Source organism: Eumetopias jubatus, unplaced genomic scaffold (genome assembly GCF_037043125.1).
Source record: "Eumetopias jubatus isolate StellerSeaLion01/CBP00866 unplaced genomic scaffold, mEumJub1_p1.0 scaffold_10, whole genome shotgun sequence".
Lineage (NCBI taxonomy): Eukaryota > Metazoa > Chordata > Mammalia > Carnivora > Otariidae > Eumetopias > Eumetopias jubatus.
Window position 1 is genome coordinate 4109023 of NW_028274816.1, and position 17000 is coordinate 4126022.

Sequence of the window (17000 nt, forward strand, 5' to 3'; positions counted from 1 at the left end):
TTTTCAGCCAAAGGGAGCTGGCTCCAACCAATTATAAACCTTTCCTGGGGCCTGCATGCATGCAGTGTCTGATTGATAGAGGAATACAAAGGCCTGGCTCCTCTGCCTCTGTTTGGGCCATCTCTGAAGGGCCATCCTAGCTTCACAGCTCCCCATGCATCACAGACCAACTTCTGCTAATCCTCCTTTCCTTACTACTTCATAGCTGTTGCTCTTGAGTTGAGTCTAAATTAAGTCTCTGCATGCAAATATGGGTCCGGGTCTGTTTCCATGTGTCTTAAATATGTAATTTCCCAACCATACACACAATGTTGGTCATGTAGTGCTTAACTGGGGTAGTAAAAGTATGATGCTATTACCAGACGTCTAGCTTTGTGTTCTAGTTCCACTCCTTAATAGCTCTATGACTTTGGGCAATTTAATTTTTCTGAGCCTCAGTTTCCTCATCTTTACATGGAGGTAATTCCTTATGAAACAAGGGTTACTATGAGGACCCACGCAGGGAGCATGCACACACACACACACACACACTCAAAATATAATGTAATATTCTTATTATGATTTACATGAACTGGCAATTTCAAAAGCTAAGCCTAATTATTTTTTTAAATTTTTATTGTTATGTTAATCACCATACATTACATCATTAGTTTTTGATGTAGTGTTCCATGATTCATTGTTTGTGCATAACACCCAGTGCTCCACGCAGAATGTGCCCTCCCTAATATAAGCCTAATTATTTTTACACTTCGTTATTTCACTGAAACGTTCCATTAGACAGTGGGTCAATACTAAGACTATACAAAAAAAAATTCATTGTCTTCTTTATGCTTGACCCTGTGCTATGTACCATGTATACAAAGATGAGAGCTTTCTTGACCTCAAGGGATTCCAGTCTAGGGTAGAGAGGCATTTAATACAAACAGAAGTGAGTTCAAGTATTATATATGCCAAAATGGCAGTAGCATGCCCAGAAATAATGGGAGGGGTGCTTATTTTTCCAAGGTATCAGAAAAAGCTTCATAAAGGAGGTGAACCTTGAGGTGAGAGTTTTTTAGACAAGGTATCTTATTCCTTGTAAAAAGTAAAGTTTTTTTGAGCACTGAAGGATACTTTAGTCACTTCTAAGTAACAACAATTTGAATGTAATCTATAACTATTTTGTGTATACATATTATGCAGGGAATTTTCACAGAAAATTTTACAACTGAGAATTAAGTTTACTTACTGTTATCTTACGAGGACAGTCATTAGAACAGAGACCACTGAGAACTGTGGAAAAATAAGAAAAGGCCATTATTACTGTTATAGCCTAAGCTTATATTTAAAGTGAACTCTAATCCCCCCCACAATCTATTAATATGCTCTACTGAGTCATAATCACAAGTAGAAACCAATTCAATTCCTTTCGATATGAGTAAATCAAGTTTCTGTTCTTCACTTTATACCGATATTTTAAAAGCATTTATTAAGCAGTTAAGATGCTGTTTTGTGAAATATATAGGTGAAATAATTAATTAGAGTCACATCATACCATACCTACCATTAGTTCTATTTTCCAAGTGGTTAGCTAAATTCCAAGGATGACTTAGATTCTGACAGAGAAGTGCCGAATGCAAACCAATTAAAATGTATACTGAGAAAAACACATTTAGCATTTTGTATCTCAAATTAGACTTTTTCCACTTATCTAGTCAAAGTTTCTGGGTCAAAGATTTTGGGCACCCTTGATAACTATTATGGAGAACACAACTATAAAAGAATTGATGGGTTTATAACAAGTATACAAAAGTAATTTAATGACACGTTTATCCTATAATCACCAAAAAAGAAAAGGTTAGAATGTCTGAATATTCTTTGTATAAGTAACATGAGTTTTGAAATATAATTTTATTACCATCCCTTCATGTGAAGTGCCATCTTTGAAGGAAGTGGACATTATATGCAATTAAGTATTCTATGTGTTATGCATTAAAGACAGATGGCTGACATTTGTGCTCAGTAAGCATGAATTATCTCAGTAATAATTATAAATATTTGTTAATTCAAACATATCCATAGCGAAAAGGTATCTTACATTTATTTATATTCTATGAATGTGAAATGACAATCATTATAACAGAAATACTTAGGCTGGGCATATAAAGTGTAGACAAAGTTTATCAAGTATATATAAAGTATATACAAAGACACCAAAAAAATGAGCATCTTCACAAAGGAAGATACCTGCTCATTTGCTATAGTACAGTTACACAAACTACAATCTGAGGAAACATTGAAATAAATGTTTTACATTTGCAAAACAGTTTTCAGTGTTTAAGTTTCTTACCCAGCACAGTACCTGGTTCTCACTCTTTTATTCTCCCAGCTTTCCATGACCTAATTTCTCCCTCTCCTTTGTTTCTCTTCCCTGAACTCTAGGCAGATATTGGTACTCCTTTTTTTCTTGTCACAAAATGATTTTCATAAACTTAATTTAAACAAGATCTTGCCAAATAATTATTTTCTCACAAGTCTGTCTTTGTACTAGTATGTAAGTTCTGCATCATTTTATTATTTTCTCAGGTTCTAACCCAATGTATTTGCTCAGTAAGTACTTGTTGAAGGAGGAAAAAGATGGATTATTCAATAAATGGTACTGGATAATTGGCTACTTGGTGAAAAGTTAGACTTTAACTCAACATAAAAAATTACATTTGGCAAGGATACGAATAATATAAAGAACACTTATATTTTAATAATAGAAAGACAACCCAATTAAAAAATGGGCAAAGGATCTGAATAGGCCTTTGCCAAAGAAGATATAGAGATACACAAAGCTCATGAAAAGATGTTCAGCATCATTAGCAATCAGGGAAATGGAAACCAAAACCACAACGCAATGCACATTTGCAACATCCAAGAGGTAGAAGTAACCCGAATAAATGTCTGAAGAATGAGTGGAAATAAATAAAATGTGATATATATATATACAACAGAACATTATTTGGCTTTAAAAAGAAATCCTGTCACATGTTACAACATGGATGAAACTTGAGGACATTATGCTAAGTGAAACAAGCCAGTCACAAAAAGACAAATACTGTATGATTCCACTTATATAAGGTATCTAAAGTAGTCACATTCATACAAACAAAAAGTAGAATGGTGGTTCCCAGGGGTTAAGGGTGAGGAGAAGAGTGGTGGTTTTTAAATGGGTATAGAATTACAGATTTACAAGATGAAAAAGTTTGGAGATCTGTTTCACAACAGTGTGAATATATGTAACATTACTGACTGCACATTTAAAAATGGTTAAGATGGTAAGTTTTATTTATTTATTTTTTAAAAAGATTTTATTTATTTATTTTGACACAGAGTGAGAGACAGCAAGAGAGGGAACACAAGCGGGAGAGTGGCAGAGGGAGAAGCAGGCTTCCTGCTGAGCAGACAACCCGATGTGGGGCTTGATCCCAGGACCCTGGGATCATAACCTGAGCTGAAGGCAGATGCTTAACGACTGAGCCACCCAGGTGCCCAAAGATGGTAAGTTTTATGTTATGTGTTTTTTTTTAACCACAACAAAAAAATGGTTAAGATGGTAAAAAAACAAAATGAAATAAACTCCCAAGATACCATTTCACACCCATTAGGATGGGTATAATCAAAAAGTCAGATAATAACCAATGTTGGTGAGGATGTAGAGAAATGGGATCCCTCACATGTTTCTGGTGGGGATGTAAAATGGTCTAGCTGCTTTGGAAAACAATCTGGCAATTCCTTAAAAGGGTAAACATAGAGGTCCCATTTAACCCAGCAATTCCATTCTTAGGTATATCTCAAGAGATATTAAAATAGAGAAATTAAAATATATGTCCACACGAAAGCTTGTACATTAATGTTCACAGCAGTATTATTCATAATAGCCAAAAGTCACCAACTGATGAATGGATAAACAAGATGTGGTATATTCACAGAATGGAATATTATTTGGCAATACTACATGGATGATCTTGAAAACATTACGGTAAGTGAAAGAAGTCAGTCACAGAAGACCATACTTTATATGATTCCACATATAGGAAATGTCTGGGACAGCCAAATCTATGGACACAGAGAGTAGTGGGCCTAGGGCTGGGGTGGGTTGGGGCGGGAATAGGGGATTGAAGGTGATTACTAAAGGGCATGGGGGTTTCTTCTGTGGTAATAAGTGTTTCTAAGATGGATTGTGGTGATGGTTGCACAATTCTGTGAATATGCTCAAAGCCACTGAAGTGGGTGAATAGTATTGTATATGAATTATATCCCAAGGCTGTTACAATACAAAAAAGACATAAAAATTTACAAAACTAATGACAAGGGGGTAATCTTCCTTTTAAACAAACATTACAAAGCCATACTATTGCTCATATACAAAGAGCTTCTAGGTATGCGTTCAAAGATGATAATCCAATAGAAAACAAAGGATATCAAGAAGCAATATCCAGAAGAGAAAATGCAAATAATCAAAGACATAAACAAAAACATTCAACCTCACCAGTCAGGGAAAAAAAAAATCAATTTTATACCTAACAGGCAAAAAATAGAAGACCAAGAAAAATGTCTGTAGGAAAAACAATAAAATCAAAGATAAATGACAAACTAGGAAAAATATTTGCAACACATAAAACAAAGGATTAACTTCCCTTATACTACAGTGCATTTATAAATGAGACAATGAAAAAAGACAAGGACTAAACGTTTGTAGAAATAAAAATACAAATGACTCTTAGACATATGAAAAGATGCTGAACTTTACTCAGTATAAGAAAAATACAAAATAAAAGAGAAAATACCTTTCACTTACATGACTGGCAAAATCAAGAAGTTTAATAACCCATTGGTTGGTGAAGGTGTTAGGAAATACGCATTCTTATATACTGTAGATAAAAGGGTAAATTGATACAATTTCTATGAAGGGACATCTGTTAAAATAAAAATGTATACTATAAAGTTCAAAACCAGGCAGAATTAATGTGTGGTGTTGGAAATTAAAACAGTGGTTACTTTTAGGCAAAGTGGGTTAGTAATTAATAGGGGAACATGAGGAAGCTTCTGGTTGCTGGTTATACGTGTTTCTTGATCTGGGCATAATTACATGGGTACATTTTATTTTGTGAAAATTTACAGGCTTGTGTACTTAGGTATACTTTTCTGTATGTCTATTTCAATAATTGTTTATTTAAAACATTCACATGTTACTTTTTAATAATTCCATTTTTAGAAATTTATCCTACAAGATATTCTCTGTGGCATTATTTATAATAACAAGGGATTGAAATAGCCTTGATATCTTTTTAAAAGAACTCATTAAATTATGTTGTATCCATACTATGTGGTACTACTCAGTAGTTAAAATACTGAGGCAGTTCTAGATTATACTGCTGTGGTATAATCTCCAAGATATGTTGTTAAGTGAAGAAAGCCTAGAACAACCATTTATGTAAAATAAAAGTATATACACATATATGCTTGTATATACATAAAATATCTTGGAGAGACACAAAAAAGTTGTCTTTGGAAAAAGGAATTGGACCAGTGGGAGATAGGTGAAAGGGAGACTGACTTTTCACTATTTACTCTTGTATTTTTTTCATAATCAGCATGTATTACTTAACTTAAAAACCAAATTTATTAATGAAATAAAAATTTAGAGCTCTCAGATGAATAGGTACTAAATTGGACAGTGTCATATGCTGGTGGGAATGTAAATGGCTGTATCTTTTGGGAATGGTAATTTGGTATTATTTATTAACATTAAAAACACAGCCCCTCAACTCATGTCTGTGAAATATTGGAAACCACCTATGTATCTACTGAGAGAAAATACTAGGTAAATTGTGGAACATGTACAGTGTTATGGAATGACATGGAGCTATTAAAAGAATGAAGGGTATCTGGGCTCTTTCTATATTCTGGCTATTGTGGACATTGCTGCTATAAACATTGGTGTGCATGTGTTCCTTCGAATCACTGTATTTGTATCTTTTGGATTAAAAAAATGACATCTTGCCATTTGCAATGACTAAGAGACAAAACAGATGAACATAGGGGAAGGGAAGGAAAAATAAAAAAAAGACAAATCAGAGAGGGAGACAGACCATAAGAGACTCTTAACTCTAGGAAACAATCTGAGGGTTGCTGGAGGAGAGGGGGGTTGGGGGAACTGGGTGATGGGCATTAAGGAGGAAGCGATGTGATGAGCACTGGGTGTTATATGCAGCTGATGAAATCACTAAATTCTACCTCTGAAACTAAATTAAATAAGCTCCTCCTTCACTCCCCCCACACCCCCAAAGAAGAATGAAAGAGACCTGTAACTGCTGACTTGAAAGAGTGTTTATGCTCTCTTGCTAAGGTAAAAAAACAAGACGCAGGCAAAAATGTTTAGTAAGATTCTATTTACAGATGTATGTGTTGGATGAATCTCACAGACATAATGCTGAGGTAAAGAAACCAGAGGCAAAGAGTATAATACTGTATGCTTGCTGTTATATGACATTCAAAATAGGGAAAATGAATCTGTGGTGACAGAGATCAGAACAATGGATATACTTTTTCAGGGAGTACTGACTGGGTTGGGGGGACCTTCTGGGGTACTGCAAATATTTTACCTTGGTCTGGGTTTGAGCTATAAGGGGGTATACCTATGTAAAATTTCACCAAGCTGTAGACTTTTACCTTTTTTCCTCTGTACACCCATCACTATAACCATTCTTATCACCTCACACCTACATGCCAAGGTAGTCACCCTGGATCTGACCTTTTCATTATGCACATCCATTTTTTTTTCACCTTTGAACATTGCTGCAAAATTTATATTCTTAATTCACACAGTTATGTGAACAAAGGATCAATTTGATGAAAAATGTAAGGAGTGTGATCATTTTATGTGTTAACTTGACTGGACCATGGGGTGCCCAGATAATTGGCCAAAAAATTATTCTAGATATTTCTGTGTGAGTAGTTTTGGATGAGATTAATATTTAATTTGTAAAATGAGTAAAAGAGATTGCTCTTCATAATGTTGATGGGCCCCATCCAATCAGTTGAAGTCCTGAATAGAACAAAAGTCTGACCCTCTCCTAAGTAAGAGTTCTCTGGCCAGAAGGCCTAGACATTAGAATATCAGGTTTTCCTGCCTGACAAACTCTCTCTCCCTCCCTCCCTCTCCCTCCCCCCCCCCCATATAATTGGTTTTGTTTCTCTGGAGAACCCCGACTAATACAGTAAGTTTCTGCAATTATTGGCTCACTGACAATCTTTTCTTTGCCATAAATGCCCATTCATCAGTGGATACTGTCAATATTCTCCCTGAAGGTGAATTAATTTCTGCTTCTTACTATCTGCTCATTCTCTATTCCTGTGATCATGGCCTTCCACCTGGAATGTTGTGCCACTACCCATTTGGTTGTTCCATCTTTCTGGAACTAGGTTCTCACCTATCATTTTCACAGAAGCCTTCTTTGATCTCAATAATCTTATAGCACATATAATTCAAATAAAGCACTTTTCACTGTTCTTTAGCTGTATTACATGCACACATCTTCCTCTTACAAGTAGACAGATTCCTGTTAGCAATAAATGCTTGTTAAAACCACCTTCACACACACACACACACACACACACACACATGCACACACATATTTTGTAACAGCTTTCAGATATAATTCACATTCTGAGATAGCATTCACCCATTTACAGTGTTCTATTCGGTGGTTTTTAGTGTATTCCCAGAGTTGTGCAACCCTCACCATAATCACTTTTCATCACTTCTAAAAAGAAACCCTGCACCTTAGCTATCATGCCATCGTCCTCTTATCCCCACCCTCAGCCTAAAGCAACCACTATGATCATCCACTGTGTCTACATACTTCTCTGAATATTTTGAGGATATTATAGAAAAAATTCAAAAATGTAGAGAAGAAAATAAAAATCACTCGTGATCCAACCATCCAGATAGTCTTACCAATTTATTGTAAGATAGCACACTGTCATACTGAGGGTGTCCCCCCAAAGTTCATAGATTGAGTTCTAACCTCTGGTGCTGTCATACTTGGAGATGGGGCCTCTAAGGAAAAATTAAGGTTAAATGAGTTTTTAAGGGTGGAGTATCGATCCGATGGGATTAGTGCCCTTATAAGAAGAGATGTGAGAGAGCTTGCTCTCTTGCTTTCTCACTCTCACTCACTGCATGCACAAAGTGGAGGTCACGAGAGCACCCAAGGAGATGGAGGCCACCTATAAGCCGAGAGGCCTCAGAATGAAACCTACTTTGCTGGCACCTTGATCCTGGAATTCCCAGTCTCCAGACTATGAGAACCAAATTTCTCTTGTTTAAGCTGCCCAGCCTGTGTACAGTACTTTGTTAGGCAGCCTGAGTAGACTAATATACATACTTAAAAAATTTACATATATGAAATCATGCTACACATAATTTTGTAATCTTCTTTTTGGTTAACATAATACAATCTTTTCCTACATTATTAAATATGTTTCTATCACATAACTACATGGTATTCCACTGTATGTATGGATAGATAGATATATGCATAAAAATACATACCAATTCTTGGGGCACCTGGGTGCCTCAGTTGGTTAAGTATCTGCCTTTGGCTCAGGTCATGATCCCAGGGTCCTGGGATTGAGCCCCTCATCAGGCTCCCTGCTCAGTGGGAAGTATGTTTCCTCCCTGCCCCTCCACCTCTGTTCTCTCTTTCTCTCTCTCGCACGTGTGCACATGTGTGAGATAATAAATAAATATATATAGAAAAAATACACACCCATTCTTATTAGGACATTTAGGTTCTCCTCTACTCTATAATCCAACTTTTTCTCCTCTTAAAAATACCACTGGGAAGATCATCTTTACAGAAATGGTATGTTATACACAAATCTTTGGCACATCTCTGATAATTTTCTTGGAATAACTATAGAATTAGAATTATTTCTGGGATTAATCTTAAAATTTTTGGTGAGTATACTGAAATTACCCTTCAGAAAGTTTATCAAGCATCTTTTTAGTAAACATTCACTGATCTGGTAACTGCCAAACTCTGAACAGGAATTTGCTTTCATATATGCTCTTCCTTAATCCTCACAGAAAGATTGTGAGATACATTTAGCTGACTCCCACAATCTTTTTTTTTCTCAGAAAAGGAAACTGAAGCTTGGGCCAGTATATCACTCAAGGTCACAAAACAAATGGAGCTCTTATGAAAAAACACATGGCCACTAGACACTAACTCATTTAAAAAACACATTATCCTACTTTTATGGGAGATGGAAAAATCGAAGAAGCAGTGATTATTTTATTTTCTGTACAAGATAAATTGTGTCTTGTTTAGCATAGTTGAGAGTATTTACTCAAAATTATATAATAGTCTATTTCATTTCATATATAGCAAGCTAAAAATTGGGTTCCTGTATCTATTTCTGTTTTTTACAAGATTTCCTCTCTCAAATTTGAAGTTTCATATTATAGCAATAGGATCAAGATAATATTTAAATATATCATACCTATATACATATATGTCATATATATTACACATACATACGTCTTATAAAAGGAGATGTCTACATAATACAAATAGAATATGCACTTCCTTGTTTTCTTCAAGCATAGTTGCAAGAAGGAATGGTAATAATCCTTGAGCCTAATTAATATTCTGGTTGATAATATTGTTTAATTAGGAATTCAGAATTCCTAAATATTATTATAAAGGTTAACCTGTTCTTAGCCTGAAATTATTATTTCATCTACAGAACAACCTCACTTTTTTCCCAGTGACATGTATCTAGTAACTGCAACAGGCAGGGAAGATTCAGACTGTATGGTTTCTGGGCTCTTCTAGCTCTGTATATTTGACATGAGGCAGAAAAACAATGTCTTTAGCTACTTTCGGTAATTAGATTGCTTTCTCAAAGAATACTATAGAAGAGTGGAATTTTACTTTTATCACTAAATCCCTCTGTTTTCCCTTTATGCTTCCAATCAGTAAAAAGGGACACAACTACTCACATACACACTTCTATCTTCTTCCTTTCTTGGGTTAATAAACTTAAAAAAAAAAAAAGCCTGGAAAGCATTAGGTTTCTTCAAATGTACAGGCTATATTAGGAAAATTTTTATTTTTATTTCTCTACTATATTTTCTGTATATTAATGTGACAGGCTCATCAGTACAGTTTAAATCATAGCTTATTAAAATTACATACAACTTCAAAAAGAAAGGAAGAACTGAATTAAATGCTGAGAAACACAATATAGCATGAAATTATATATATATGTTAGTAGTTTATCTTGTTATTAATAAGGTTTTTTTTGGTTAGTTTCTGTTCTTATCAGATTAATTATACCACGTTTACAGGTCATGAATGTTCATCAAGAATAAATCCCAAAACGACTATTTGATACCAACACTGGCTTAAATCCGTAAGATCAGCTCCTTTCAGGCATCCTATTTATACAGTACAGGAGATTTTGTCAAGTGTGTGAGCCAGTGCAAAGTGTGGGCATGGGCAAATCACTTCACTTCTCTGTTTTACAGTTTTAGAAAAATCTTTAAAATAATATGGTTGGATAAAATAATTTTTAAGGCTTATAAAAACTCCCATATCTTATGATTCCAAACTGGTTTCTATCTTGCTAGTAGATAGTTTCGGGTGCTTAACATTCTGCCCCAGCACAGAAGGAAGCAGTCTGGTTTTAAAGAGTGCTTTGTTTATGTTTGTTCACATACGTCAGAAATGCAGAGCAGAACCAGGAGTATAACTATTTTGTAAGCTAATTTTCTGCTTTCTCTTTCTTTAATATGCAAGATCATACTATTTTAAAAAGTTATACATTCTAATGTGTTTCCACTGAAAGTGATCATATATAGGTATTATATGAGACAATTCATGTAAAACATTTGGCAGGGGGCCTGGAACATGATAAAAAACAAATATTGGCTGCTGCTATTTGTTTGTTTTTAAATGAATTGTGGTTTCTATAATTCTGAATTCCAGTATTTAGAAATATCAGTTTTCACTGCCACAGCTTCTTTTGGTGTGCCTGAAACTTTGGGAACCACCAGAAGCTAGCAGAGAATGCTCAGTGCTTATAGTATTTATATCTAATAAGTGGCAAAGGGCATAGCTTTTTTTTTTTTTTTGATAGCACTGGGTACTTTTATTATATAGAACTTAATAATTAACAAAACGATTTCCATTTTCCTGGCACTTTGATACGAGGACTTAATAAAAGAACAATATTAAGAAGCTCCCGCTGTGGAGAAAGAATGAGGTAAGGACTGCAGCCTCAAGGCCTGGCTGCAACTGCTACCTTCTCTCCTCGTCAACACGTTCCAGAACAAGAAGCTGATATTACGCATTCACAAAGTCTTTCCTTCAAAGATTTCAGAGCCCTTTACGAAGCTCCATCTGCGGTATCCAGCACTATTAATCCCATTTAGATGTTCTCCTCCTCATGTAACTGTGTGCTCACTATCAACAGCTTCGTATAGGTCCTTTGTATTCTCTTGTGTTGCATGTAGATAACCAATATACGCCACGCAAAGTGAAAGGGTTATCAATCCGAAAGCCATTACAGGTTTGTTACGTTTAATGAAGAGCTCTGGATTCACAGCTCGAAATAAAGTTGTTGTGCGGACCCCTCTGAGCCCTGGGTTTTGAAAGTCTTTCTCTTTGGGTGGTTCGTTTTTAAAGGCAGGAGATTCCGGTGCTGAAGACATCTTCTTGATTAATGATGATTTATTACCTGCCGCGAGGTCACCTCCCTTGCGTGTCCTCTCAGCCAGGGCATAGCTTTTTAAAAATACTTTTCCAGATTTTCCAGATGTTTTACAATTGGCTGCCTTACTTTGTAATCAGAAAGCAAAACAAGTGCTAAATCAAAACTTTATCACTAAAAAAAAAGGATTAAGGCTTTAAAATTCTCTTTCATAATCAAAAAAGTAAAAGGGTAGATGCTGATCGTGTTTTTACAAATGTCACCCTGAAATTACAATTTTAAGACTCTGTAACGTCAAGCTTAAGAACAAGTAAAAAGTACCAGTAGTCTATTAATTCAGTGCAAGAATGTAATATCCTCAGTGACATCAGAATAAAAATTCCATCCTTTGTGCTTTAGTCAGAAAAAAAAAACCCACCAAACAAACCAGAAACCCACTCCTAAATGCTCTAAGGCAGAATTTATTATTATTACAGCAAAAGCTCACTTCCTAGAAGTGAGACAGTTATTTTTTTTTATATAAAACTATATGGTTTTAAGTAAAACATTTTTCTTAAGCAACTGCAACAACAACTGGGAAGGTGTGAAGGAAAGACTTTGTGAGTGCACCAAAGAGCCCAAATGGAAAATGAAATTTCATAGGGTAGATACTGGTATACAATTCCAGCCTTCCACGATTTGTGTTTTTCACCACTGTGAGCTTCTTGAAGTATCTCTGTTTCTCATTTCAAGTGTCAATGAATGGCTTCCTACTAACTAGCTGATCTTGGCTGAACCAGTCTAATTTTTAGAAGTTTAAGAATTTTATCCATTTCATAAACTTTTATAAATTATTAGTATGTGTTTGTAACCATATTGCAAAATCCCATATAGATTTATTGTAACATTTTGTAATAGCCTTTTAAATAAACTGTTTTAAAAAGTAATTTCTAATACCCTTGGACTTTTAAAACTATAGTTGTTTCAAAAAAGATTAATGGAACATAGAAGATAGTTCATTCACAGAATTAAATAAAAACCTGTAATTAAAATACTTAATGAGCTATTTGAAGTACTGGTTACTAGTAGATTAAATTAGTTTAAACATGACCAATGGAATGTACAATTCCTAAGTTTTCTTTAAAATGACAATGCATAGGATCTTTTTTTTTTTTTAAAGATTTTTTATTTTTAAGTAATCTCTACACCGAAGGTGGGGCTTGAACTCACAACCTTGAGACTGAGAGTTGCATGCTCTATGGACTAAGCTAGCCAGGCACCCCTAACAATGCTTAGGATCTTAAGATTTCATGTTTTTTTTTTTTAATATTTTATTTATTTATTTGACAGAGAGAGTGAGCGAGCGAGAGCACAAGAAGGGGGAGTGCGAAAGGGAGAAGTGGGCTCTTCGCAGAGCAAGGAGCCCGATGCGGGGCTTGATCCCAGGACCCTGGGATAGTGCCCTGAGCCAAAGGCAGATGCTTACCCAACTGAGCCACCCAGGTGCCCCTTGAGATTTCATGTTAAAACACATTATATTTTATAGCTCATGTATTCTTAAAGATATTTTAAAGTATAGCTTTGTGATTCAGTTTACATTAGCTACTTTACACAAATGTCAAAACCAAAAAATAGCAATAATCATGCATAAATACTGGAACACTAAACCACTGTGCAGGCTGGAAGAAGGATGAGCAGAATAAAGTCAAAGCTATAAAGGTCAATACTGTATAATGGTTTTAGTAGCAATTAAAATGAAAAGTCCAGTGTTGTGAGGCTTTCTTCCAGGGGAGGGAAGCAGGACCATGCCTTACCAGATCCATTAAGACTTGGCATTTTGAATCCCAGCCATATGCCAGAGATAAAACAGAGGAGAATTGGGTTGCTGGGTGTGCTTATGCCTTGGCACAGACAGGTCAAGGGCAGAGATCTGACAGAGGCTCGGGCCACAGGAGGGGAGATTGTTTGATTTTCCGTGAGGGCTTCCTGAGCAGTGGCAGCTGAGAGTTCCCTTCCTTGGGGAGAAGAGGGCTGGATGATGCCATCTTCCATCCCCCCCGCCCCACCCTGCCCATCACAAGGTGGGACTTCAGTGAACAATAGAGCCCCCAGTGGGAGCTGGAGCCACTCACACCAAACCAGGTCCCCTGTGCCTTGCAGGAGCATCATTATTAGGGCAGGTCTGACTGTGAGCCAGTGCAGTGGGCCTCTCCCCCAGAGGACCAACATAGGCCCCCCACATGTACCAAGTCTACTGACCACAGAGTGCTCCTAAAGGTCAGCTTCAGTTCTGGTGGAAATAGGACCAGGCTTCGCCCCCGCCCCCCCTTTTTTTCTTTCTTTTTTCTTGGAATCAGGCTTATAGTTTCTCATTTTTTAGATCAGGCTTCTTTTTGTTTTCTTTCTTTCTTTTTGCAATCAGGCTTATAGTTTTCTGTCTGCTTTTTTGTTCCTTTTCCTTTTCTCTTTTTCTTGGATCAGGTTTGTTTGTTTTTTAATCAGGCTTATCTTAACAAATAAATCAAAGCACACCTAGTTAAAGGCACAAACACTCCCCAATGCAAGCAAGGAGGAACCCTGCAGAGGACTGACCTGTGGGAAAGAGCAGCCAAAACACAACAGCAGAGTGCACACAGCATACCAGAAACACTTCCTGAAGAGCCAGGTCCTGGACAGTGTATGACCTCTTTTTAATATAGCTTTATGCTCAGGAGCAGGAAACAACAAGCTTTCATAATATTCAAAAGACAGAAACTTAGCCAAAATGACAAGACAAAGGGACTCTCCCCAAAAGAAAGATCAAGAAGAAATCAGACACAGACTTGCTCAAAACAGATATAAGCAATATATCTGAGTAAGAATTTAGAACAACAGTCATAAGATTACTGGCTGGGCTTTGAAAAAAGCACAGGACATCAGAGAAACCTTTGCTTCAGAGATAAAAGACCTAAAAACTAGTCAGGCTGAAATAAAACGTGTTATAGGTGAGAAGCAAAACCAACGGGATGTAATCACAACAGGATGGAAGAAGCAGAGAAATGAATGGGTGACATGAAGATAAAATTATGGAAAATAATGAACCAGAAAAGAAGAGGGAAGAAAAACTATTAGATCATGAATACAGACTTAGGGAACTCAGCGATTCCATAAAGTGCAATGATATCCATATCATAGGAGTCCCACAGGAAGAAGAGCAAGAAAAAGGGGCAGAAGGTTTATTTGAACAAATTATAGCTGAGAACTTCCCTAATTTGGGATAGGAAATAGGCATTCAAATCCAAGAAGCACAGAGAACTCCCCTCAAAATGAACAAAAACAGGCCAACAAAAAGACACAGCACAGGGAAACTTGCAAAATACTAACAAAAGAGAATTCTGAAAGCAGCTAGGCACAAAAGGTCCTTACCCAATAAGGGTAGACACATAAGTGTAGCAGCAGACCTATTCACAGAAACTTGGCAGGCCAGAAGAAAGTGGCATGATATATTCAACGTGCTAAATGGAAAAATATGCAGCCAAGGCTGTCATTCAGAATAGAAGGAGAAATAAAGTGTTTCCAAGACAAGCAAAAACTAAAGGAGTTCACGAACACTAAAGCAGTTCTGCAAGAAATATTAAAGTGGACATTTTGGGTGGTAAAGGGAGACCAAAAGCAACAAAGATTAGAAAGGAACAGAGACAATTTACAGGAACAGTGACTCTACAGGTAATACAAAGGCACTAAATTCATATCTATAAATAATCACTCTGAATGTAAATGGACTCAATGCCCCAATCAAAGGATATAGGGTATCAGAATGGATAAAAAAAAAAACAAACAAAAAAACCCAAGACCCACTGATAGGCTGCTTATTTTTTTTTAAAGATTTTATTTATTTATTTGACAGAGAGACACAGCAAGAGCAGGAACGCAAGCAGGGGGAGTGGGAGAGGGAGAAGCAGGCTTCTCGCTGAGCAGGGAGCCCAATGTGGGACTCGATCACAGGACCCTGGGATCATGACCTGAGCCGAAGGCAGATGCTTAACGACTGAGCCACCCAGGCGCCCTGATATGCTGCTTATAAGAGACTCATTTAAGACCAAAAGACATCTTCAGATTGAAAGTGAGTGGAGAACCATGCTAACGGACATCAAAAGAAACCTAGAATAGCCATCGTTCTATCAGACAAACTAAATTTTAAACCAAAGACTGTAATAAGAGATGAAGAAAGGCACTATAACATAATAAAGAGGTGTATCCAAAAAGAAGATCTAAGAATTGTAAATATTTATATTCCCAACTTGGGAGCAGCCAAATATACAAATCAGTTAATAACAAAATTAAAGAAACTCATTGGAAACAATACAATAATAGTAGGGGATGTTAACAGCCCATTCAAAGCAATGGATGTATCATCTAAACAGAAAATCAACAAGGAAACAATGGCTTTGAATGATACACTTTGAATGACCAGATGGACTTAACCGATCTATTCAGAGCATTTCATCCTAAAGCAGAATACACATTCTTTTTGAGTGCACATGGAACACTCTCTAGAACAGATCACATACTAGGTCACAAATCAGGCCTTAACCAGTACAAAAAGATCATGCATATTTTCAAACCACAATGCTATGAAACTTGAAAGTCAGCCACAAGAAAAAAATCTGGAAAGACCACAAATACATGGAGGTTAAACAACATCCTAATAAAGACTGAATGGGTCAACCAGAAAATTAAGGAAGAAATAAAAAAATACATGGAGGCAAATGAAAGTGAAAACACAGTAGTCCAAAACCTTTGGGATGCAGCAAAGGTGGTCCCAAGAGGCAAGTATATTGCAATACAGGCCTTCCTCAAGAAGCAAGAGAAGTCTCAAATATACAACCTAACCTTACACCTAAAGAAGGTGGAAAAAGAAGAGCCAAGAAAGCCTAAAACAAGTAGAAGAAGGGAAATAATAAAGATTAGGGCAGAAATCAATGGTATAGAAATAAAAAAAAACCCAGAACAGATCAATGAAACTAGGAGCTGGTATACTGAAAGAATTAAAAAGATTGATAAACTTCTAGCCAGACTTACCAATCATTAATAAAACAGGTGAAATCACAACCAACACTACAGAAATACAATTATAAGAGAACACTATAAGCAATTATATGCCAACAAATTGAGCAATCTGGAAGAAATGGATAAATTCCTAGAAACCTATAAACTACCAAAACTGAAACAGGAAGAAACAGAAAACCTGAACAGATCCATAACCAGCAAAGAAATCAAATCAGTAATCA

At 36.2% G+C, this 17000-nt stretch overlaps 1 protein-coding gene and 1 pseudogene across 2 annotated transcripts in view; both read right to left on the bottom strand.

Annotated features, from left to right (window-relative positions):
- Positions 1 to 17000, bottom strand: part of ITFG1 (integrin alpha FG-GAP repeat containing 1) — a 326458-nt gene that overhangs the window by 80670 nt on the left and 228788 nt on the right. For both annotated transcript variants that reach the window (XM_028091250.2, XM_028091252.2), the window contains one exon: positions 1229 to 1272. In XM_028091250.2, coding sequence (XP_027947051.1) covers positions 1229 to 1272 — 44 coding nt within the window. The remainder of the gene's footprint in view (positions 1 to 1228; positions 1273 to 17000) is intronic.
- LOC114199363 (small integral membrane protein 8 pseudogene) lies at positions 11460 to 11801 on the bottom strand (annotated as a pseudogene).